Source organism: Ochotona princeps, chromosome 2 (genome assembly GCF_030435755.1).
Source record: "Ochotona princeps isolate mOchPri1 chromosome 2, mOchPri1.hap1, whole genome shotgun sequence".
Classification (NCBI taxonomy): domain Eukaryota; kingdom Metazoa; phylum Chordata; class Mammalia; order Lagomorpha; family Ochotonidae; genus Ochotona; species Ochotona princeps.
Window position 1 is genome coordinate 41,433,055 of NC_080833.1, and position 24,090 is coordinate 41,457,144.

The window sequence follows — 24,090 nt, forward strand, 5'->3', positions numbered from 1 at the left end:
GTAAAATTACTGGGTTATATGATTATTCTAGCTGTAGGTTTTTTTGTTTGTGTTTAAGGAAACCAGGGAGGTCACATTTACAAAGATAAAGATCTGGAAATCCATTCACTATAGTTTCTATTCCCATGTAAGCTATCTCTTATAATATCTTTACATGCTCCAGGTAAAAATTTTCTACTCTAAGGAGTCACCTATTGGATTGTAAACTAGATTAACAGCAGAGAAAGCAGGAGTTTGGAGTCAGACAGTAATGGTTGGAACACAGTATTTATTTAGTCTAGGACCTGAGGGGTAGTTTACTGCCTTCTCTAAAGTTTACTTTTCCATGAAATTGAGGCCAACAATACCAATCCCACTGATATTTAAAGAGAATGGACAAGAAGAATCTCGCATAGGTCTTCACAAGTCATCGACAGTGCACTTTCTGGGGGCGTTAGTACACAGGACAGAATAGCTCTGGCCCTAGCATCTGGCCACCTGACAACAAACTCTTCTTCCTGGTAGGGGTTAGAATTATTGATTTGTGTTTAGAATTTGTTTTGAAATTGATGCTAGGGCTGTCAATTGTAGGGTAGTGGTTTAAGTGACTGAAATATCAGGTTCCCATAATAAAGTGTCAGTTCTCAAGTCCCAGCTTCTCCACTTCTGATGGCAGCAGATGGCATAAGTGCTTGGGCCACAGCCACCCATATATTATGCTAAGGAAACAAGATGAGCAAAAATACAAAAGCAAAAAACATCTTGTCAGGGAAACGCAAAAACGATTTGATATCACCACAACATATAGGCATTCATGGAAACAAGTGAGGTAGAAATAGACATCTTCTTAAGTCCATTATAAACATCCTATGTTTCCTCATGTATCTCAAACTCCTCTTGTATTAAATGGAAATTACAACTGCTCTCCATGGACTGTTAGGATGACCCAAGGACCTCTAGATGGAATAGCACACACAAGGTACTTGCAAGAGTGTCCACCATGCATCGAGGTCCAAATACTTCCAGGCTTTAGCACTACCACCTTAGGATGGCAGGACAGGTTCTAAAGGTGACAATAACATAGTCAATTGGTGTTTTGGAAAGATCACTGTAAGAGATGATGATGACAGGGGAAGAGAATATTAGATGCATGCAGGCAAGTTAAGAAACTGTCACGGTAGTCCAGGAAAGAGACACTGCCTGCCTTGTGTTCAATGTGACTGTGAGCACAGAGTAAATGGAGGGATTTGAGAAGTGGTCAGCATTATAGCATAGTGCATTAGGCCGCTGCACATAGGCACCAGTTACTGTCCCAGCTGCTCTACTTCCAATCCAGTTCCCTGCGTGGCAGACATGGATGAGACTTCTGGAGGTTCCTAGCTTCAGCCTGGCCTCGCCTGGCCATTGTGGGAGTGAACCAACATATAAAAGGCCTCTCTGACTCTTTCAAATAAATAAGAAAATGTTTAAAAATTAGGAGATGAGTCCTGGAGTTCATTTGAATGTAGGAGCCGAAGGCCCAGGAAGAGTCCTCTTGAAGTGATGTCAATCCCTCCCTCCAATAATAAATGACCATTAAAGAACAGATTCTCTTAAAGTTTTATTAAAGTTTAATGGAATAATTAATACTTTATCTTTTTGTTGTTGTTAAGTCCAGTACAAAAATACAGTTGATGACTTGACAAAAATGGCTCTACCCAGGGCTTTAAGGTTTGCATTTCTCCAACAGTAACAGGGGAACGCATGCTTACAGCTAGGGCTGACACCAAGCACACAGCCATTCCTACACGCACATGCGTGCAACAGGGCAGCCCAGGCAGGAAAAGGGGAAAAGAGATGCAGGGATTCAGGAAAAAGCCCAAGGCTATTCCGGGAGAAAAAGGGTGGTAGGGGGAAACATCAGGCTGGTCTTCTCAGCAGGATAGAATTAATGATCTGCACTAAATATTTATCACTTTGTTTACAAAAATTGAGAACCCGTTTCTGCAATTTTAACATCATAGAAAAGACGCTACTGATCTCCATTTACCCTCAAGGTGAGTCTAGTGGGAGGAAACGGTAAAGGACGCAAATACTGCAGTGCGAGAAGTGAACTTCCAAGTGGCTCAAGGTTTCTGTCAAAAGATTTCATTTCTTACATTCAATGATAAATCAACATTTGGGTGAGAGAAAGCAGAAGGAAGTTGGCCACGCTGTGGAGGCCAGCTTCAATCAGCAGAATCCTTCCACACTGGGAGCAAGGCTTTCTGGTTGGTTTCGTTGTTCTGGGTTGAGTCTTCAATGCTCCCATCTCTGCTGCCTTCCTTCCAAAACGTTCACTTCAATGGAAGGGCTTTATATACACACGTGTTACAACTCATCTTCAAGACGTTTCTCTCTGAAAGCATCACCGGTCAGCCTTTCCTGCGCTTCCTTCATCCCCTGAACAACTGTCAAAGAGAAAAAAAGTGTATGATGCAGGTCTTTCATACGTGACATTTGACAATTGCTGTGTATTTGCAAATGCTGGAAGAATTGTGAGAGGACCAGATCTGGACCTGGATTTTCATCCCAGCAAGTCATTTATCTCTTTGAATTTGCTTTCTCATTTGTAAAATGAGATACTACTTACTTCACACCGGATTATTATGAAAACTGAAAGAGAAGAATGGTAATAAAAATGTTTAAGAAATTAGGGAGTCTTACAAGGTTAGCAGTTACAGTTAGCTTATCCTACAGGGTTAGAAATCCCGTCGGCTAATTCTGTCAAGTTAAACTGCAGAATCACCTGGACAGTGCACAATCTGGGAGTGGGAGTGGCCTAGAAGGGAAATAGTGGGCTCCTCCCTCTTAGGTTACCACTCTCACTGGAGGGCATGAAAATCAGGACAGGGGCAGGAGTGGCTAGACAGAAAGGATCTAACAGCAATGTGTGTGGGCTGGATAGTGGAGCTGATTTGGTTGAACTAGGCTTCAATAACAACTGACACGTAGGAGAGCTGAATGGGATGTGGGACAGACTGGACTAGTCTGCTGCACATACCGGCAAACCAGGATAGGGGGCGGGCCTGGTGGGGTTATTGTGGGTCACTCCGACTAGGCTGCAGCTCCCACTGGTTTATGTGAGGACCTGGGTCACTCCGACTAGGCTGCAGCTCCAACTGGTTTATGTGAGGACCAAGTATGTGCTGGGCAGAACCAGGCTGGACTACAACATCCATTGGTTCCAGTGGAAGACAGGGCTGGAAACAGAACTGACCCAGCAATTGCAACCACCAGCTGATTGGGGCGATGGACTGTGTCGAGCGCTGTACTTGCAAGTACACACAAAAGCCTGGTGTGGGTTCACCTCAGACAAAGTTTCTTTAGGGATCCACCCAATCGAACTGCCAGACTCAGAACCCTAACCATGAAAAGACAGAGGACAGAACAAATCAATCAACTATTCCAGCCATATGTTGGCAGTGAAAAAACAGGGCAAACAGAGACTCTAAGATGGACTATGTCAATCAGAGGATTCTTCAGCGACCACATCATGATTGGAATGGCGAGACTGGCAGCAATTCATACCTGTTGAACTATCAAAACCACTTGAGCAAGACCCTCGGAGTATGCTCCACATCAAGGACCTAGGATGGGTGGCAGACTGGGTGGGGCTTATCCCTTTATCTCGCCCTTTACCCCAGATATAGGAAAACAAATGTGGAAATAATAGTCTTATCCACTTTGCTGTAGCCCTTGAACCTTTTCACCTTAATTAACTATGTAAAGAGTATCAAATACAGAAAAAAAAAAGAGAAGAGAAAAAAAAAAAAAAAGAAATCCCCTGTCATAGACAGTAGTTACTTGATTTAGCTTAAGAAGCAAAGAGAAAAGGGCCCGGCGGCGTGGCCTAGCGGCTGAAGTCCTCGGCTTGAACGCCTTGGGATCCCATATGGGCGCTGGTTCTAATCCCAGCAGCTCCACTTCCCATCCAGCTCCCTGCCTGTGACCTGGGAAAGCAGTTGAGGATGGCCCAATGCATTGGGACCCTGCACCCGCATGGGAGACCTGGATGAAGTTCCTGGTTCCCAGCATCGGATCAGCGCAGCACCGGCCCATTGAGGCTCACTTGGGGAGTGAATCATCGGATGGAAGATCTTCCTCTCTGTCTCTCCTCCTCTCTGTATATCTGACTTTGTAATAAAAAATAAATAAATCTTTAAAAAAAAAAAAAAAAAAAGAAGCAAAGAGAAAAGACAGGGTGCACTCCCATCTCCTGATTCATCCCCAGAGACTCACGACAGCCGAGACTGGGCCAGGCCAGAATTGAAGCCCACAGCTCAACTATCTGAGTCATTATCTGCAGCCTCCTAGTGCTCACATTAGCAGAAGCTGTAGTTGGAAGTGGAGACAGGTCTCAAACCCAGGACCTTGCATACGGGATGCAGCCATCCCAAGTGGTGCTTTAACTGACAAGTCAGATGCCTGCCTCGCCCGTAACAGATTGCAGATGTTTACTGGACACTAAGGGGAGTGAATACCTTCCTACCATCCCTACTATGTGTTCTGGATGAATGTTGCTTTTATTTCATTTTCTGTGGTGTGTGTGTATATACATGCTGGCAGAACTCGTGGTCTTCTCCGAACAGAAAGTCACAACCACTATCAACTATAATAAGATATTTCCAATAGTTCATGGATAGGGAAGGTATTTGAACAAGTGGTTAAGCTGCAGGTTGAGATGCCTGCATTCCACATCAGGGCAGTTGGTTTCAAGTCTTAGCTCTAGCTCTCAATTCCAGCATCCTGCTTGTACAGACTTTGGGAGGCAGTAGATGATAGCTCAACTAGTTGGATCCCTGCACCCAGGTCTCAGGCAAACAAGCAAAATCTGGTTGAAAGATCTTAGGTAGACTGCAAATGAGCTCTTCTATCTTTGAATATCCCTCTTATGGGTTTAATTTCAAGAAGAGCAGGCACGTGGGCAAACAATCTGATTGGTGTCCCTGCAGTAGCATCCTAGGTTGAGCTGGGCTCTGTAAGTATCAGAAAGCAAATCCACTAGCCCATAAAGGCCAGATGATATTTTCTGCCAGCCCTCTTTTCCTTTGCTGTACCTTGCTCAGCACTGACGTAGAAATACTTGTAACTTGGGTTTCCGCTTTCATTGATGATCTCGGGACGCACCTTGCCACTGGGATCTATAGGAGAGAAGATGGACAGAGGTTGCAGTAATTACAGCAGAGCTACTTCAAACACTACATGGCTTACTAGGCCCTCTGGTAAATCACACCTGGCCATCCTTGCAGCCTATCATCCCACCATATGAACCCCTGCCTTTCAGGCTGGAGTCACAAGGACTTCCTTGCCATTCACCAAACATGGCATATACTTCCCCACCCCTAGAGTTTGGTGCATGCTGTTGTCTTTTCCTGGCATGTTCCCCTGCTTGATGATGGTCAGGCATATACTGCCCCACCCCTAGAGTTTGGTGCATGCTGTTGTCTTTTCCTGGCATGTTCCCCTGCTTGATGATGGTCAGATTAACACATTTATATTTATTGTCTACAGATAACCTGGCAGGATGCAAAGCAAAGATCAGGTTGTCATTAAATAGCTGCTAAAGCACTATTGTGGAAAGACATTTGTCTGGTTATACTGCCTCAACTGCACTGTGGAGTTGAGAGTGGGAATGATGGTTAATCTCTGGCCCTAGAGTACTCAGATGCTCAGATGGTGGCTGAATCAGTATATGCAAGGCCCAATTCCTGGCACTTAGCTAATGCACAAGATTTCGCTCAACCTTGCACTCCAAACCCCCAACTCTCCTGACACACTGGCTGGCTGGTTTTGGTTTGGGCATCTCAGTAGTTTCACTACATGGAGTCAGGGGCTTCAGTCATTTCTTCGTTCACCATATCATGGATCCCCAGCTGAACATCTTGCACCTTACCTAGGAACAAGATTCGTGGAATATAGCCCCCATCAGGGCTGAAATCTTCATCTTTGGGTTCCTCTTCATCCTATGAAGATTAAACACAAATCTTAAGTTAGCTCATATTGTTTCTTTGCCTAAAAACCTATCAGTGCCTTCTAGAGGCTCTCAGAGCAAAACCTCAAGCTGTTGTTGCCACACATGTTCTGCCTCCTGGGCATTTCTCTAACTCTATGGAGCACCTGCAGGTCAGGCTTCTTTAACAAACAGGTTTGCCAATGCTGTCATCCAGCAAGCCAGACGTGCTCCTAAAGGTGTCTGGGTTTGCTCTCACCCTCAGCCTGGACACACCTCCCCTGTTAGCGACACGCTTACTCCCCTTTCTGCTGAAGACCGACCCTTGCCCCTTGCAACCCTCTCTCCTATTTAAAATGGGAAACTATCCCCACCACCCTTTATTTCTAGTATTTACCACCATCACTTTTGCTTATGTCTCTCCTCACTAGAATGTTATTTCAGTAAGTGAATTGTATCTGCTTTGTTCAGTGCCGTAGTCCTAGTACCTCCATTAATTACCTGCACACAGTATTTCTTGAACCCAAGAATGAATGAAACTGGCATTTTAGCTGTGATTGCGGAGTTTCAGTCCTCCTTGGAGTATAAACATAATCAGTTTTTATTTTTAAGAAGTTTCTGAAGTTGGAGAATGTTATTTCTGTCTTCTGAGAAGGATTCTAATTTACCACAGAGGTAATTAGTAGTTCATGTACATGGGAAATAGACACCCCATTTCAGGGGTGAAGTGGGAGTCATTTCTTCAGACTGTGGTATAACGTTGCCTTGGTGAGTTACATCAGTGTTCAGGTCAACCACCAGTTCTATTGCAATCCCTTAGGTTTCTGAGTGTTAACTGTTAACATGTTCAGGAGATTTCCAGTTCTATGTTTAGGTAAACATTATCTTATAGAAACTTTTGAATGGAACTATCATAAAGCATCTGAGAATCCCTCACTTAAACACAATGACCTCGAAGCCCAGCTAGTTAACAGTACCAATTTTTATCACTTACTACACTCTTATGATTTTGATCAATCACATTATCTCCTTCAGGCCTAAGATGATTTTCCCTTTAAGTGGGAAGAGTATCATTTTAAAAATCCCTTCTAAGATCTGATATTCTATAACCTGGGATTCCAAACTTTATGAAGTCTTCAAGAAGTATTCAAAGCATACCTCACAAGGAAATAATTGCACATATAAACCCTGCATAAAGTAACTATTCAGATCAACCGCATTGTGCAGGCAGTTGTGGCCTGAACACGATTATAGCTTTACTGCAGCTGAGATGTAAAACATGTGAAACCATAAACTAAGGGAGAAAAGGACCGGAAACTGAACTCATTCAATGTCTCCTTCCCCACCTCCTCCCAGAGTAGATTCTGGATGGTTCCCTAACACATCTGATGCAAGCCTGACCATCAGAGGTCGAGGAAAACACACAGACAGGAAGAGCCAGCTCTGCTGAGTAGCATTTTCTACTATTAATGATGCTAATTCTAAAAATAGAAGTCTCAATTAAAATCAGAGCAGAGAGGAAAAACCCTCAGTCTTACCTCAAGATTTACCATAACAAAATTATGAGACAGTTCGGAAATTTCTGTAGATTCTGCAAATTTGGGCTTTAAAGCTAGGAGGGGGAAAAGAAAGATTTTGGGATAGAAGAAAATATCACTGTTACATCCAACCCTAGTATTAAGCATCACTATTTTTTGGTAGTACAGACATTTGCTAAATTGATTCATAGAACCAAAACCTAGCCACACCCCCCAAAAAAAGACACCTGAATTTCAGTCCTAATTCTACCATTTATTTCTTTGCCTATCTGTAAGACTTTGTGAGACTTCTTCCCTCTGAAATTTCTACCTCATTTATAAAATAAGGATAATGAGCTAAACTATATAAGGGATTAGCATTCCAGGAAGTTATGGTACTATGCAGTATGTGTCTCCTACTTCCAAATGAAAGTAGGACTCCAAGTGAAATTTATAAATACACCTCTACATTATAATACTAGGTTTTCTACCTTTCCCTATACTTACATCATGATAAGAAAGTAAACACATAACTTGTGCTAAGGAACTATACTATTGTGATAATGCTCGGAAAAAAATGGTGGGAGAGGGAAAAGGGAGGAAGGTAAGAGTGAAGTTTTGCATACCTACAAAACTATATGGTGGAAAACAATTTTAAAAGGATAATGGCAAATGAATGAAAGCAAGCATTACTATTAGTTTTACTTTGATTTATTTATTTGGGCCAACACAGTAGACTAGCCTAGTGGCTAAAGTCCTAGCCTTGCACATCCCGGGATCCCATATGGGCACCGGTTTTAATCCCAGCAGCCCCGCTTCCCATCTAGCTCCCTGCTTGTAGCCTGGGAAGGCAGTCGAGGATGAGTAGGGAGTCTGATCAGAAGTGGAGCGGCCAGGACAGGAACCTGTGCCTACAGGGGATGCTGGACTCACAACATAGGATTAGCCTTGCAACAACACCATATTGGCCACCCTCACCCCCTTTTTAAAAAATTTTTACAGCTACATTTTAGTAACTTCCAATAATAGAAAATAGAGTAACAACATTCTGCCACATACATATTATGACATTAATTATATACACCAATTATACTTCTTTTCCAACTAGGATTTTATTAAGTGTAGCAAACCAAAGGAAAAGAAAAATCTGCCTGGGGAGAACGCAGATGTTCATAGCACACACCAGCACAAACAACTTTAGGTTATTTGCTTCTAATTTCCTCCAGGAAGATTTCCTTACCCATGGGTCAAGTCTCTCACCGTATGGTTTTCAGCTTCCTTTATTACTTAAATCCATCCTATATATAACTATCTTAATCAACCCATTCTCTAAGCTCCCCGCAAAATTAATGATTTAATTAAGGTAAAAGATTTTGTTGTGTGAAATGTTCAAAAAGTTCACAGAAAACAGAATTAAAAGTTCAGGGTATAGGCCTAGGTATTAAGATGTTGTTTGGGATCTGCTATGCTATCCCGTTATGAAGTCCCTGGACTAGATTCTCTGCTGCACTTGTGATTCTAGCTTCTTGCTAATGCTTGCTCTGCAAGGAAGGCGGCAGGTGATGCCAACCAGGTGAGGAACCTGGATTAGGTTCCTGTCTCCTGGTTTTAGTGTGGCCCAGCTACAGCCAATGCAGGCCTGCAGATGTTAACTGAGAGGAAAACTTAGCATCAGGTGTTTAGCCTAGTGGAAAACATGCCGCACTCACATATCAGCATGCCTGGTTTGAATCATAGGTCTAGCTCCTGGTTCCTTTCAACTGCTTGGGAAACCTGAACTGCCATCTCAGCTTTTGGCTCCAGCCCCAACTACAGGAGGTTTTGGAGGGTAAATGAATAGGGACTCTCTTTCATAGATGGACAGAGCGAGTGAGAGAACAGAGAAAAAGATTATTTTGGTTGCACAAAAGTTTAAATCTATACAGTTTTTTCATAATATGCATTTTTTGGCATGACTTTTTGATGACTCCCCTCTTTCTTTGGTATTCCTTAAAACAATCACAAGCGCTAGGCTCTAAAAAGTTGGTGCTAATATTTGTTAAATATGAACAACTGGCAACACATCTGAGGTTTCATTACAGACTGAGCACTCGCACTTACCTTTGCAAGCTCCACACCAAGATTTATGGATAATCACCATCAGGGGCAAGCCACTTAAAAACAGCACAACAAAGACATTATAATCTGGTCATTCTTTTTGAGATATACTCTAATAAAACAACCAGTTTGTGGGAACAAAGATTAATGTACAGACATGCAGAATGACTTCAACAGGGATGAAGTTTACAACAAAATCTAAATATTCAGTAACAAATTATCATCACAACAAAATTATGGGTAAACTCTGACAATTCCATAAAGTTTGCAAATTACGGCTGCAAAGCTAAGAAGAAAAGATAGTGGAAAAGAAGGGAAACATCAAATTAAACTATTTTTAAATGTTTCTTAACACTTTAGATCATTACTAAAGAATTTGAAAATCTCTCATTGTTGTATTAAATAAAATACCTAAATATAAAATTAAATCTCTATTCTAGTTTTAATTATACAGAGAAAGCAATTCAATATTATCTGTAGATGATGGAACCATAAGCTTTTCCTTATACTTTCATATTTTCTAGTTTTTCTACAATTAAAGTTTCATAACCAAGGAAGGAAAAATATACATTTATTTTGTTGTTAACGCAATGAGCAGCATAACCTGGACTGGGTAGATGAGGGCCCAAGCTCTGAAGGCAAAGTCGTCAATGTAGGCAGCCACCGGCTTTCTCTATCACACACCCTCTTCCATCAGCATACGTTGTACAAAAACTACAACTGCACTTCTGTCTACAACCACCTTCCTTCCCTTGGCTTGGACCTTCCTAAGAGCTCATAGCTATCTCCATACCCACTGCCCGAGACATTGACTATTATGGATAGCAAATACTTACAAAGCATTTAATACGGACTGGGCACTTATCTATATACAAGTGATCTAACAAGTATTGAGTTACTCAGCTACCACAACTTAGGCCTCTTCCAAATCTGGGATGGACGGATTCCTCCAGTACCTAAAGCTTGTAACCCTAACAAGCAAGGCAAGTTTAAGTGGGCAGTGGGATTTAGCTAGCTATATGCTTATACATATGTATCGGGGTCTCCCGTCCCGTGGAAGAAATCACCCGACACTCCAGGCTCTGTTTCAAGAGGCACTTTATTCTTCCAACCAGTCCGTTTCCCAGCCGGTCGACTCGACTTTTTCCTTCTTCTCCTCTTTCCTTCCTGTTTGTCTCTGCTTTATTCCCCAGTCTCCTCGTCGTCCCCCAGTCTTCTTCTGTCCGTCCGTTCCAGTCGTGCCCTGTCCTCTGTCTTCGTCCATCTGTCTGTCTCTCTTCTTCCTCCTTCCTAGCCGGAACCCCCACTGCTTATACACCATCCTAATCCAATCAGCTTATAGGTCACCGATGCACGTGGCGGGCACACCAATCCTAACCCTGATCACAGCATACACGCCAGGCATGCGGCTACAGGCCAATCGGAAGGCACTTTCTGAAACCTGTTTACCGCCAAGCTCCAAGAGGAGGAACGGTCTCGGCGCCATCTTAGGGCAGGGCACACGTGCAGTGCTCCCAACACATATGATCTCATTTGAATTCTCATAACCCTACAAGAGGTACATTTAATGATCTCAAAATAGAACTTTGTGACCCTCACAAGATTAAATATTTGACTACCTTGCTTCTGCCACTTACTAGCTTACTCAAAAGTCTAATTCCAACACCAGTATTACATTGTTTTAATTTAGAATGGCAATCCAGAGGGCTGACATTGTGGTACAGCAAGAAAAGCCATTGCCTGTGACACCAGCATCCTACACGGGTGCCAGTTCAAGCCTTTGCTGCTCCATTTCTGATCCCTGCTAATACACCTGAGGAAGTAGAAGATGGCACAAATTCCTGGTTCTCTGCACCCACTCGAGGGTTTCAAGCTCTCAAAGCAAACAAGCCAACACTGGCAGCCACTGGCCTTCTCCACTACACAAAGAAGCTCCTGGCTCCTGGCTCCTGGCTTAGGCCCAGCCCAGCCCTGGCCATTACGGCCATCTGGGGAGTGAACCAGTGGATGGAGGACCCCTCTCTTTCTCTGCCTCTCCCCTTCTCTCTGTAACTCTGCCTTTCAAATAAATTATTATTTTTTAAAATGCAGATACAGAAGCTGTGACAGAACAAGATGTGCCTACTGTTTCCTTTCCCTGACCCTCCTGTCAGTTCTCTCCCAGAGCTCAACAGGCATTTTCTCTTAAAAACAAAAACAGGAAAACTAAAACGGCATGGCACAGTAGCCTCGTAGCTAAAGTCCTTGCTCTGCCAGGATCCCATATGGGCACCACGTTGTGTCTCTGCTGGTGGCCTGGAAAAGCAGTAGAGGATGGCCCAAAGCCTGTGGGATCCTACACCCACATGGGAGACCCAGAAGTTCCTGGCTCCTGGCTTCAAATTGGCTCAGCTCTGGCTGTTGTGGCCACTTGGGCAGTGAACCAGTGGATGGAAGATTCTTTCTGTAAATCTACCTTCCCAATATAAATATGTTTTTAAACAAACCCAAACCTGGACAATTCATAATCCCGAGGTTAGTCCCAAACCAATCATCAAACAGCTTAGAATAAAGACTGGAAAAGGCTCTTGAGGTAGACTAGGGCAAACCTCTGTCTTACATATAAATCTTCTCTTGCCTATTGGAAACAAAAGGTGGTCCAGATCACCTGATGAGCACTCACCACTGATCAAGACAGGCATCCACCCCACTTCTTAACAGCACGCATACATTAGACATACATTAGAATGCCGTACTGCTTCCTTCCTCCTGTGTCAGTCACATCCATCCTTCTAGAACAGGGGCTAGATTTTGTAAGCCAAATGCAGCTAGTTCCCTGTCTCCTATTCGGTGGCCCTTAGAGTAGTTTATTTATTTTTCAATAATTGAAAAGCAAATCTAAAGAATATTTTGTGACACGTTAGACTTACTAAATATTGCCCACATTCCTCCTCATTTGTCAGTTTCTACACTACCAACATGCTATGCTGCTTAGTTTGAATATTTACTACTTGACTCAGCTAACCACCGTTACAAACCAATGCCTCATATGTTGGTTATTTGCATAGGGTGCTCCCAAAACACCTCCCAGACAGATGATCCTTCTCCCATCTGGGCTCCCAGTCAGCATCCTTTCATCACCCGCCCATCATCCCAAATCATCTATTTACTTGGTCTGTTTTTCACTCAACAATTTCTTAAAGGCAAACAGTACCTAATTTGTCTTTGAAAATCACAGGTACTGGTAAAACAGGTACCTACTATTTACCCAATGAATCCAAATGACTCAAACATGTGCTTGGAATGCAGGCATAGGAGTTGTGGAAACATAATCACTGTAAGAAAGAACAAGCAGGGCCCGGCGGCGTGGCCTAGCGGCTGAAGTCCTCGCCTTGAATGCCCCGGGATCCCATATGGGCGCCGGCTCTAATCCCAGCAGCTCCACTTCCCATCCAGCTCCCTGCTTGTGGCCTGGGAAAGCAGGAGAGGACAGCCCAAGGCTTTGGGACCCTGCACCCGCGTGGGAGACCCGGAAGAGGTTCCTGGTTCTCGGCATTGGATCGGCGCAGCACCGGCCTGTTGCGGCTCACTTGGGGAGTGAATCATTGGACGGAAGATCTTCCTCTCTGTCTCTCCTCCTCTCTCTGTATATCTGACTTTGTAATAAAAATGAATCTTTAAAAAAAAAAATAAAGAACGAACAAGCAAATTCGACTCCCATCAAATGCAAATAACACTACAGCTCATCCAACTACTACATTAGGTTAAATGCCAAGTGGAACGGTTATTACAACGTTCTACTTTCAAACATTTTTATTAAAAGAAATAATTTAGTTCCATTTTCACAAAAACCAAAACTTCCTAAGGGTAGAAACCAATGGATTCAACTTTGAACCCAGTGTGAAGATAGAGACTAGTGAAAAGCAAGTACAGAATTTAAAAACTGCATGAAGGAAACAACAGTGTACACACAGATCTGTCTGCGCTTCAGTTTCTGTTCAAAACCTCAATGACCCAGTCGGCGCTCGCACATGGCAGCTGCAGCAGGTCAGCTGTCTGAGCCATCCCCAAGAATCCAATTGGAGCCGACGTTGTCCACCTGAGCGCGGATTCTCTCGCCTAGCTCTCCATTCTCTGCGTGGCTGTCAACCCCCTTGGGGCGGGGCCGGGCCGGGCAGTCAGAAGTCTCTAGTCCCTGGCAACGGAGCAAAGCCGACGCTCCACGGGACCCAGGCTTCTCCCCTGGTCCCCTCGGACTTAGCGCAGGCTCCGACTCAGATACTGAAGAAACATGTTTGTCAGCTGGGGCAGGTTCTCATAGTTCGGATGCATTTTGGTGTAGGAAATAAACTGACGACGGAGGCGACTCAGTTCGGCCAGAGTCCAGGGCCGGGTAAACAGCAGCTGCTCCGTGGTGCCGGGAAGCGTAAGCAAGTCCCCAGGAACGGCGCTCTTTTGCGCTTCCATCAGGCCGGTCAACACCTGACTGGTGACCTGATCCAGCTGGTGCAAAAAGCTGCCCGAGGCGAGGGGCTGGGACTGCGTGGACTGGTGGGGTGGGGGGGCCCGGTTCTCAAACAGGGCGGCTTGGATCTCCGCCAAGGGCAACGGCTCCTCCAGGCCCACCACGGTGAACAAGGGCCGGTCCCAGCGGTTCCGGGAGTCGGGGGCTTCAAAGCGCAGCGCTAAGTCCTCCAGGGTGCCGGTCACAGGCTCTGGGGACGGCTTGGCCTCCGGGGTCCCGAGGGCCGACGTGTCCTTCAGCTCCGTCGGCACGTCCCGCCCGGAGCTCGCCGCCGTGGGTCCCCCGTTCACCTCCTCGGCGCGCGGCCGCCAGCTGCCCGGGGCGCCCCGGCTGCAGCTCCCCTGGACCCCCGCGCCCGGCTCCGGAGCTGCCCGGCCGCCGCGCCCCGGCTGCACGCAGTAGACCAGGCAGAGAGGGGTGCGCGCCGCCCGCGCCAGGCAGTAGAGCTCGTAGCGGAAGCCCTTGATGTGGTTCAGCGAGTCCAGGATGACCACGTCGTGGCGATTCAGACGCCGCTCCACCGAGGCCCGCAGGGCGCCGCGCAGCGCCTTCTCGCGGGCCGAGTCGCCGTACGCGGCCGCGTCCTCTGCCCCCAGCACCGAGGCGTCGTCCACCACGTGCACCGCGCGGCCCTCGGCCGCCAGCGCCGCGCGCAGCTGCTCCGCACGCCGGCTCTTGCCGCTGGCTGGGAGCCCGCACAACACGACAAGCGGCATCCCGTCAGCCGGCGGCCATGTGCCGCTCCCCGACCACAACTTCCGGGCGGCCTGCGGCTCCGACGTCAGCCGGAAGTGCACACTGCACTTCCTGCCTCACGTGACCACCCTGCGGTTTCTACGGCAACGGGAGCGCCCTGCCAAGGAGGCGCCGGGCCAGCTTTCTCACAGACTGGAAAGGCCGGCCAAAAGTCACAGGTCTCAGGAGAATGTGATCTCTCTGCGGCTTAGCAGCACGCCCATCTATTGATTTAACAAAACCTTAATGAACCTTAGATATCGCAACAACATTTGGGGAGTTCTCCCACTCTCCCGTAAAATGTTTATTTTGTTACCATCTCCATCATTCTGCATCTCCATGGCAAGAGATTCATCAGAGATGGACATGACACAGTTTCCCCAACAGACCCAGGAGCTGAGACGAAAAAATCAGTCCCCCACAGTCGGTAATAAATGCTATAATGGGCAAGATGTAACTTAGATTATGAAAAAACAGAAGAGCAAAACCAGCTGTCCAGAAACATCACTGAAGACTCCGTCTAGGAATTGTCATTTAATTTACAACTCGAAAGCATAAAAGGCACATTTCTCCTAGATCAAATGCAGTAGTCTATTGCCGATAAACAAAAACAACAACAAAAGGTTTTGTTTGTTTGTTTTACTATCAGTATCTCCCAAATAATGCATGGACAAATTTAAAAGTACTTGCTTACCTAAAAATTCCAACTTAAGGGGCAGGTGTTTGGAGTGCCTGAGGGTGGCGCCCTGACTCTGTCCCGGATCCCAGCTTCCTGTTTATTGCACGACGTGACAAGATGGGAAGCTGCCAGTGATGCTGGGGTTGAGTCAGCCACTTGGGAGACCCGGATCAAGTTCCTCCCTCCTGCCATCACCCTGGCCCAGCCCTAGCCACCGCAGGCATCTGAAGAGTGTAATTGTGGCTATTAACGCCCTTTGTCTCTTTCTCTACTTCTCAAATGAAAAAAGAAACAAAGAAATTTGACTAGGCATCCTTTCTTCTTGTTTGCTAAGTTTTGGAGATCTGCTCCTGCAGAGGCACAGAACCCACAGGATCTGCTGTGGGAACAACATGCGCTACCGCTTGCCAGGAGCAGGGGCGTGATGCACCTGTGCAAGTATGCGTCTGTGGGACGCAAGTGCACATACCCTAGTGCAGTGTAACAGAGAGCCTTCAGTTAGCTTTGCCACTGACTAGTGCTGGCAGGTTACGTAACTTTTCTATACTTCAACTCATTCTTCCAACCAAAACCCTAACAAAATGCCCTTGTTTTACGTCTCAGCAAGCTAAGCTGCTGCTTGCAAGGCCAAACATCTCATGTCAGAGGTCTGCTTCATGTCTCAGGCACTGTGCTTCTCTGATCCAGCTTCCTGCTAATGTGGCCAGAAGGCAGCAGGAGATAGCCCAAGTACTGGGATTCCTGCCACAGGCACGGGACATCAGCATGGAGTTTCTGCCTGGGGGTTCAGCCTGGCCCACACTTGGCTGTTGCAGCCATTTGGGGAGTGAAATCAGCAGACAGAAGATCTTTCTGTCTGTCCTTCTCTCTGTAAATCTCTTTCCAATAAAAACAAATAAAAATCCCACATACAGTGATTTCATAGGTGTAGGGTGTCACAGGTTGCTGGAAAGATTAAACCGATTTGTGCAAACTACTTAGACCAGCACGATGCTTTCCCCCTCCCTGCCGCTGTGATGATTACGATTCTGCCCCTTAGCTACTGAGACATCTGTGTGTAAGCTACATAAACCTCCTCAGGATTTGAGACCATTCAACTAGTGTCTGGTGGGCAGTACAGTACACTGGTTCACAATGCAGCCTCCAAGACCCACATGCCTGTGACTTAATCTTGGCCCTACCAAGCTGTGTGATTGTGGGCCAGTTACTTCTCTGCTCTGTGCCTTCGTTCTCTCATCTCTAAAACGAAGGTGACAAGAACACTCAATTGCTGTGAGAACTAAATGAGTTAATCCGTATAAAAAGGAAGCACTTGGCCAAAGTTAGCTAGTAGTGCTGCTACTGTTGCTAGGCAACCATTCAGCCAGCTGCCCTGGCTAACTCTTTTACCTGAAATTAACACCAAGCTGATAGCTAGGGAGGGTTTTATCACCATAAACGGCCTAAAATCATGCTTCTGACCTGGCAGCTGCTTCTCTCTTCCCGTCTTCGAGTGTCCTCCAATGAATGTGATCGCCAAAACCTGGAAGGAAAAGAGCACTGTAAACATCCACAGTGAACAAACAGCTCAGACCCAAAAAACAAGTGAGCGTGGCCCGTCCACAGATATCCACAGAAAAGATACCCTCCTGTGTGGCCTGGTGTTCAGCTCCTAGCTCCACTGCTTTCTGGGTGAGTGGGATGACGCCACATCCTGCATCTCAAGCCTCATCCCTGTCAAGTGAGAGAACTCCATTCTAATTGATGATTTCTAAGGAGATTAAACAATGACATGAGCTGCTTTGCAAACGATCACAGAGTGTGTCAACAATATTGAAAGACTCAGACTTTTCCAAAGAGTAAACATTCATCAGGTTGTAGCTAATCATAAGCAGTGGAAGGTGGTAACAGAAACACCTAGGTCTGTGATTCTGCTTGCCAGAGTGGAAGCAAAGCTCTCCAAGTCCCTAATTCTTCATCTTGTTGTCCTCTGTAAAATCAAGACAATAATACCTGCTTCTGAGTCTTGGCATAAAGATTAAATGACATGGCCCCGGTGGCGTGGCCTAGCGGCTAAAGTCCTCACCTTGAACAGGCTGGGATCCCATATGGGTGCCAGTTCTAATCCCGGCAGCGCCACTTCCCATCCAGCTCCCTGCCTGTTGCCTGGGAAAGCAGTCAAGGACGGCCCAAGGCCTTGGACCCTGCGCCCACGTGGGAGACCCGGAAAGAAGTTCCTGGCTCCTGGCTTCGGATCAGCACAGCACCAGCCATTGCGGCCACTCGGAAGAGTGAATCATCAGACGGAAGATCTTCCTCTCTGTCTCTCCTCCTCTCTGTATATGACTTTGTAATGAAAATAAGTCTTAAAAAAAAAGATTAATGACATAATGGATTTTAAGCTATTGATGTTGTTCTCACAGTTCAGCCAGAGTGATATCTTAAAATCACATCACTGGGGCCTGTGCCACGGTGAGGCAGGTGCCACCCCCATAACCTCACTTTCACATGGTTCCTAAGATCCTACATGCAAAGGTACCGTGACTTCTTTAAATGTAGTGTACACTTTCTTCTCTGCAGACATTCACAATTGCTACTATTTCTGCCTTTTCTCATTCTAACTTACTCTTCATGTATAGGCCTCCTGAGGGCATTTCTTCTGGTAAATCTTGCCTGACTCCCTAACAACCCAATCCTTAACCCATTACTGCACTTTCCAGGCTGAATTATAGATGTTCCTGAATCCAGCTCTCTTAGGCCAAGGAAAATTCCCTAAGGCAGACCCTATTAGTCCTCTCCATCAATTTTCCCAAATATATTTTTTTAAAAGACTTTTTGGGGCTAGCACAATGGCTTAATTTGTTGATCCTCTACCTGTAAGCATTAGCATCCCATATGGGATGCATCCTGGCTGCTTCACTTCCCATCCAGCTCTCTGCTTATGGCCTAGGAAAGCAACAGGATGGTCCAAACCTTTGGGACCCTGCAGTTTCATGGGAGACTTGGAAGAATCTCCTGGCTCCTGGTTTCAGATCAGCTCACCCAAATGGCCATTGCGGCCATTTGGGGAGCAATCCAGCAGTGGGTGGATGATCTTTCTCTGTCTCTCCTTTTCTCTGCCTTACCAATAAAAAAAATATTTATTTATTTGAAGGAGTTACAGTGAGACTGAGGTGGGGAAAAGAGAATCTTTTGTCTACTGGTTCATTTCCCAGATGTCTGCAATGGTTAGCACTGGTCAGGCTGAAGCCAGGAGCTTTACCCAAGTTTCCCACATAAGTGGCAGGGACCAAGCTCTTAGACCATCCTCTGCCACTATGCTTGGTGCCTTGGCAGGAGCTGGATAGGAAGTAGGGCAGCTGGGACATGAGCCAGGGCCTGTATGGAATGCTAGCACTGTAGGCAGAAGCTTGCTCACTAAGCCACAATGCTGGCCCCAATTACCCTTATGTATTTAGCAATACTCATGATTTTAGTAACTACTCAGTAAAATATTTACTGGACAGATGGATCTGATTTAGGCCATATCGCACAAAAGACTTAACTTTGTGTCCAAAAAGCATTAGTGATCATAATAAAGCTACCTGCTATTTACTGGCCTGTTTATATGTACACAGCATGCTTTGAGCCTTTCCTCACTTAAACCTGGCCTTGGGGCCAGCACTACAGCCCAGTAGTAAACCACCTCTTCTTGTGTCCCTGGCATCCCATACTTAGTGCCCGTTCAATTTCCAGCTGCTCAGTCTATGATCCAGCTTCCTGCGAATGTGCCTGGGAAGGCAGAAGAAGATGGCCCAATGGAGTCTCTAGGTCCTGGCTTTGGCTGTCACGTTCACTTGGGGAGTGAATCAGAAGACAGAAAGTCTCTCTCTGCCTGTCTCTGTATCACTGCCCTTCAAATAAATAAATATTAACAACAAAAAAATTCACTTTGATCTTTAACTTCCTGATGTCTCAGTTTCCTACAGTTAAGACGGATATGATAACTATCTCATAAAACTATTACTGAATATTATAAGAAATATAGGTTAAAAACTTAGCATCATGCTTAGAACATCACGAATGATGAGTAGGTCGCAATTTTTAATCTTCAATGGTAACAAATTCTTGGTTGAGACTTTTGAGGTTCTGAGAAGTCACATAACCAGGTCACATATCTGCTTAACGGCCAAACTGGGACTGAAACTCCAATCCTATGTACCTTTTTGGTTCCTACACTTGTCTTGTAGTACTTTCTTTCCCAGAAATAAATTCAAACAAAGTTTCATCAGTGTTACCACAGAGAAATCAAAGCTCATCCAAACTAGCACACAGAGGTAGGATCCAAACAAACCAACATCATTTTAAATTCCCAACAATATGGACAGCACCTAAAGTCTAACCCTGAAAAGTGAACTCAGGATGCCCAGGGGAACTGAAAGGTGCCTCACGTGGGCACCATCGCTCTACTCTTCAATACTTAAACAGACAACTGAATTCTGTTTTGTGGGGATGCCTGATGACTAACTACCCACAAAATCAATGACAAAAAATCCACCTACAAAACAATGACGTCCTAGATAGATCAGATTTTGGGGATGGACTTGCTGTACTCACTAATCTCTCCACAAAGCAAACTAAAACCAGACAATGAGCAATGAGCAACAAGAAGGCCCCGAAAGCAAACGTAATCTTATATCAACCTAACCCTTCAGAAAGAACAGAGTGATTCCAGGTCAGTGGAATTCCCAGGCTCCAGAAGAGGCAAACACCATACCTGTCTAGAGCAAAGCAGCCTCTACTTTAGGCCTCCAGAGGAGCCAGAGATTCAGTCACAGGACACCAAAAACACCAGAAAACAAGTCACCACAGGCAAGGGCTCAAGTACCAAATAGATCTACACATTAGCATTGCGGCACAGTAGGTTAGGCCACTGTCCACATGCCATATTGGATTGCTTGGGAACCTGCACCTGTGTGGGAGACTCAGAAAAGGATCCGGGCTCCTGGTTTTGGATCGGCGCAGCTCCAGGCATTGTAGCCACTTGGGGAGTGAAATGATCAGACGGAAGGTCTTCCTCTCTGTCTTTCCTCCTATCTGTATGTCTTTCTTTCCAATAAAAATAAATAAATCTTTTTCTTAAAAAGTTGAAAGTAAAATTTTTTTTCTTTCAAACATGGTTTAAAAGGCTACAGTGTTTACTTCATTATTAAAATTATCAACTTCCTAGAACCACCCATAATCACACCCAGCCAATAGAACATCTGAAGACAATCCAGCTTTCTATAGTGGCCCCTGCAGAGCCCATTCAGGCCAGTTATCTGCAAAATAAGCTAAACATTCTACATCAGAAGCTCTTTCACTAAAACACTAATTAGAGAAGAAAAGCACTAAGTTCTAAATATTTACATCAGAATTTCCAAGTTTTTCAACCTACAACTGTTTTTACTGGTCTAAACTAAGAACATCAGACAAATATTATCCACCTCCTCCCAGCTGGTTAAATAACAAAAGGTCAACTGTCAAAGCTGGAGGCTAAGCCTTTAACAGGGAAAGTTGTACCACAGGGGTAGAAGAACACAGACTAAATAATGTCTGCCTGTAGCCAGACAGAGCCACTCAATATTTTTACAAATGCAAAATACCGGGGCTGGAGCCATGTCTTAGTGCATTAAGCAGGCACCAGTTTGTATCCCAGCTCCTCCACTTCTGAAACCAGCTCCCTACTAATGCACCTGGGAAAGCAGCAGAAGATGGCCCAAGTGCTAGGGTCCCTGTGAAGCATGTTGGAGACTCAGATGGAGTTCCTGGTTCCTGGTATCTGCCTAGCCCAATCACTTTTTGGTCTTTTGGCTAAGATTAAGTGCAGCCTGGCCCAGCTCTGGCCATGGCACCTATCTGGGAAGTGAACCAGTGGATGAAAGATTTCTCTGTCTTTCCCTCTCCATGTAACTCTATCATTCAAATCAATAAATCTTTAATAATAATTAATTTCAAAAACCCATACCAAAGAGGTATCTAAAAGTTGAAATACTAATTCCTTTCAGGAATAATTAAATATAATTTTATGGGAAGAAATAATACCACTTAACAGTTACAAAAGATTTTCTAAGCATGTGGCACAATATTAAATGCCTTCTGGGTTTTTTTCCATCATATTTTCATCACCCCTGTGCCAGGTTGCCCTTCCTTCTGCTCCCCTAGTTATCTGGTATGACCCTGCCCAAAGCACCTAGCACGCAGTCTCATCATTGTCATCTTACTTGTCATGGTAAGCTGAAAAAGGACAGGAAGCACATTAATGCTCACCATTCATTTGTTCTCTGGACAAAATATTCCTGGCAAGAACATGACAGAAATGGTCCAGACTCACTCTGGCAGGCACCACTTCTTCCCAAAACTGGTTGCAACAGCATCTCTTATTCCCACACAGTCTCCTTACAATGTGACATCAACATCTCTCCACTGGAGATGGGGATGTCAATATCCCTTCTCCTTGGAACTTGGAAGGCTGGAGATAATATATACATACATAGAGTATATACACACACACATATCTATGTATATACACTCTATATATACTCTTCTGTCCACAACATTTTTAAAAAATACATGTCTGTTCTAAAACAGGAACATCAATACTGAAATCTCTGGCCTAGGACACCTGCAGGTGCGGTTTCACCACCGAAACGCCACAAATAGCTTTCTCAAGAATGTCTTCCCTGGCACTCCTAGTTCAGATAATTCCTGTCCCCCCTGCAGCTTTTCCACTTCCTATTCCACTGCATTCTCTTCCCAGCGCTTATCCCTACCTGAAGCTGTCTGGTATAATACTTGGTTTCGGGGTCCACTGAGAGCGGCAACCTCATCTATTCTCTGTACAGCTGTGTCTCCTGTGCCAGGACAGTTTCGGAAACGTGGCAGAAGACCAAGAACTATTTACTGAATGAAGGTGTGACAGCATTCAAACGGACTAAACATGCAACCTCATTTCCCCAACAAGTGTGCACACAAGGAGGATAAGAAAAAAAAAGTATTGAAAACAATAGCATAATTACATAGCTAGTCAATACAAAAAGAAAATGGAAGGGTATTGGAGATTCATGCTATAATTTACTTGGTTAGAAAAGCAGAAACCCTAAGCTTACACAGCCAGGCCACTTCCAACTAAGGAAGAGTTAGTGAACAGAAAAGCATGCAAGCTTGAAATGAAGGTGCAGGAAATGGGGCAGGGAGAAGTCACAATCCTGACGTCCATTCAAAATCACTGAAATCTCAAAACAGATGTCGTTTCTTAAAACACACTGGCTGAATCACATCAAAGACAAGTGTGGGTGACCCTCCAACCAGACACATCTTACAGGGCGCAACTGCTATGTGCCCAGCGCGAGGACGAGGTGGTCACCCAACTCCTCAGTGATAAAGCTTTAACTCCAAGCGAGAGGAGTTCGCATTTACAGGTCGAAAGGTGGCCGCTCCCGAGGATCTAACACATGCCAATAAAGCATGCAGACCTCTTTTGCTTTGCCTAGTTTCAGGGCTCTTCCTTCCTCCAACCCACGAATTGAGAGGCCTCACAGCACCACTTCCCATGGTACTCCCCAGAACCGCTCACTACTCCCTACTCCAAGAAACCCTCAAACTCCAGGAGCGTTTGGGGACCCTAACGAGAGATCCGGAGTGGCCTAAGAGAGGGGCACGGCGTTAGGGCAAAGAAGAGGGGTCCATATAGAGTAGGTACCCGAGAGCAATCAAGGTAAGAACGTGATCTGACCCTTTCCAAGCCCAATGTGGCCGTCAGAAGAGGTGACGAGGAGCAGCAAACTGAAGCCCAGCAAACAGGTGGCCCCTAGACGAGCCGGCATCTCCATGGTCGCAGATGCGCGGGACCTCACGGCGCTCAGTAGATGAAGGGACCGAGTCCCGAGCCAGCACCCACCACTCGTCTGCCGCCGGTCGACTCAACCCTTAGCCTTCCCAGATTGTTTTTTTTCTCTCCCCCAAACTCCGACGGAAATGATGTTAGACGGATGTGGGTGGTGCCTTCGGGGTCCCCAGAGGGGCAGGAGTGAATTTAAAGGTACCGTTCACGCAAAAGGTTGCACGGGTAGCTCTCAGTCTCGAGTAGCTCTTGCTGGGTTCTGCACGTCTTGGGTCCAGTGACGGAAAAGGAGGCCCCAGGCAGTGGGGGCGGGAAGAAGGTCAGGAGAACCGTTGCTGGCGGCGTCTCCAGGCTAGCCCCTCCCCCCGCCCGCCTAGAAAAGCTGCACTGAATATTCCAAATGCAGAATATGGATGGGTCAGGGCCGCGGTTCCCAGAAGTGAGAAGGTTGCCCCTTTCCCCCTCCGCAAAAACTGGAAACAGGGTTGTCTAGGTTCCTATTCCGGCCTCTAAAGAGACTTGGCAAACCCATTCGGCGGGTCCCGGATCTCCTGCCTGGCAGACATGCCCTTTCCCACTACAGAAGCAGCTGTGAACGTCTTCCTCCCTTATTGCATGATCTGAGGCAAGCTCCAAGAAAACGAAACTTGGCGCTTCAGATTGCAAAACTGACCACGGTGGACTTAGGGAACCAGGGCATAAGTCACTGCCAGCATTTTAAGTGTCATGTTTCTCTGGTGAAGTCTATTTGTGTTATGAGCGGACTAT

General features: G+C 45.6%; 2 protein-coding genes across 2 annotated transcripts; both read right to left on the bottom strand.

The window, feature by feature from the left end:
* Positions 1 to 1,566: 1,566 nt before the first annotated feature.
* On the bottom strand, positions 1,567 to 23,486 carry TXNDC12 (thioredoxin domain containing 12). The gene is made up of 7 exons (XM_004588670.3): positions 23,215 to 23,486; positions 16,944 to 17,004; positions 9,568 to 9,620; positions 7,489 to 7,562; positions 5,894 to 5,963; positions 5,058 to 5,141; positions 1,567 to 2,408 (listed from the first exon to the last, which is right to left on the bottom strand). Exons 1-7 carry the CDS (start codon positions 23,309 to 23,311, stop codon positions 2,329 to 2,331), a joined length of 519 nt encoding a protein of 172 aa, XP_004588727.1. The 5' UTR covers positions 23,312 to 23,486; the 3' UTR covers positions 1,567 to 2,328.
* KTI12 (KTI12 chromatin associated homolog) lies at positions 13,242 to 15,332 on the bottom strand. The gene has a single exon (XM_058655067.1). The coding sequence runs from the start codon at positions 14,782 to 14,784 to the stop codon at positions 13,801 to 13,803; it is 984 nt and encodes a 327-aa protein (XP_058511050.1). The 5' UTR covers positions 14,785 to 15,332; the 3' UTR covers positions 13,242 to 13,800.
* Positions 23,487 to 24,090: the final 604 nt, after the last annotated feature.

Excerpts from the sequence above, each read along its gene's own strand:
- KTI12 (XM_058655067.1), bottom strand. The coding sequence starts at position 14,784 with ATGCCGCTTGTCGTGTTGTGCGGGCTCCCAGCCAGCGGCAAGAGCCGG.
- TXNDC12 (XM_004588670.3), bottom strand. The coding sequence starts at position 23,311 with ATGGAGATGCCGGCTCGTCTAGGGGCCACCTGTTTGCTGGGCTTCAGT. Across the intron at positions 7,563-9,567 it reads TTGGTGTGGAGCTTGCAAAG|CTTTAAAGCCCAAATTTGCA; the intron begins GTAAGTGCGAGT and ends TCCCCCTCCTAG. Across the intron at positions 5,964-7,488 it reads TTGTTATGGTAAATCTTGAG|GATGAAGAGGAACCCAAAGA; the intron begins GTAAGACTGAGG and ends TAATCTTCATAG.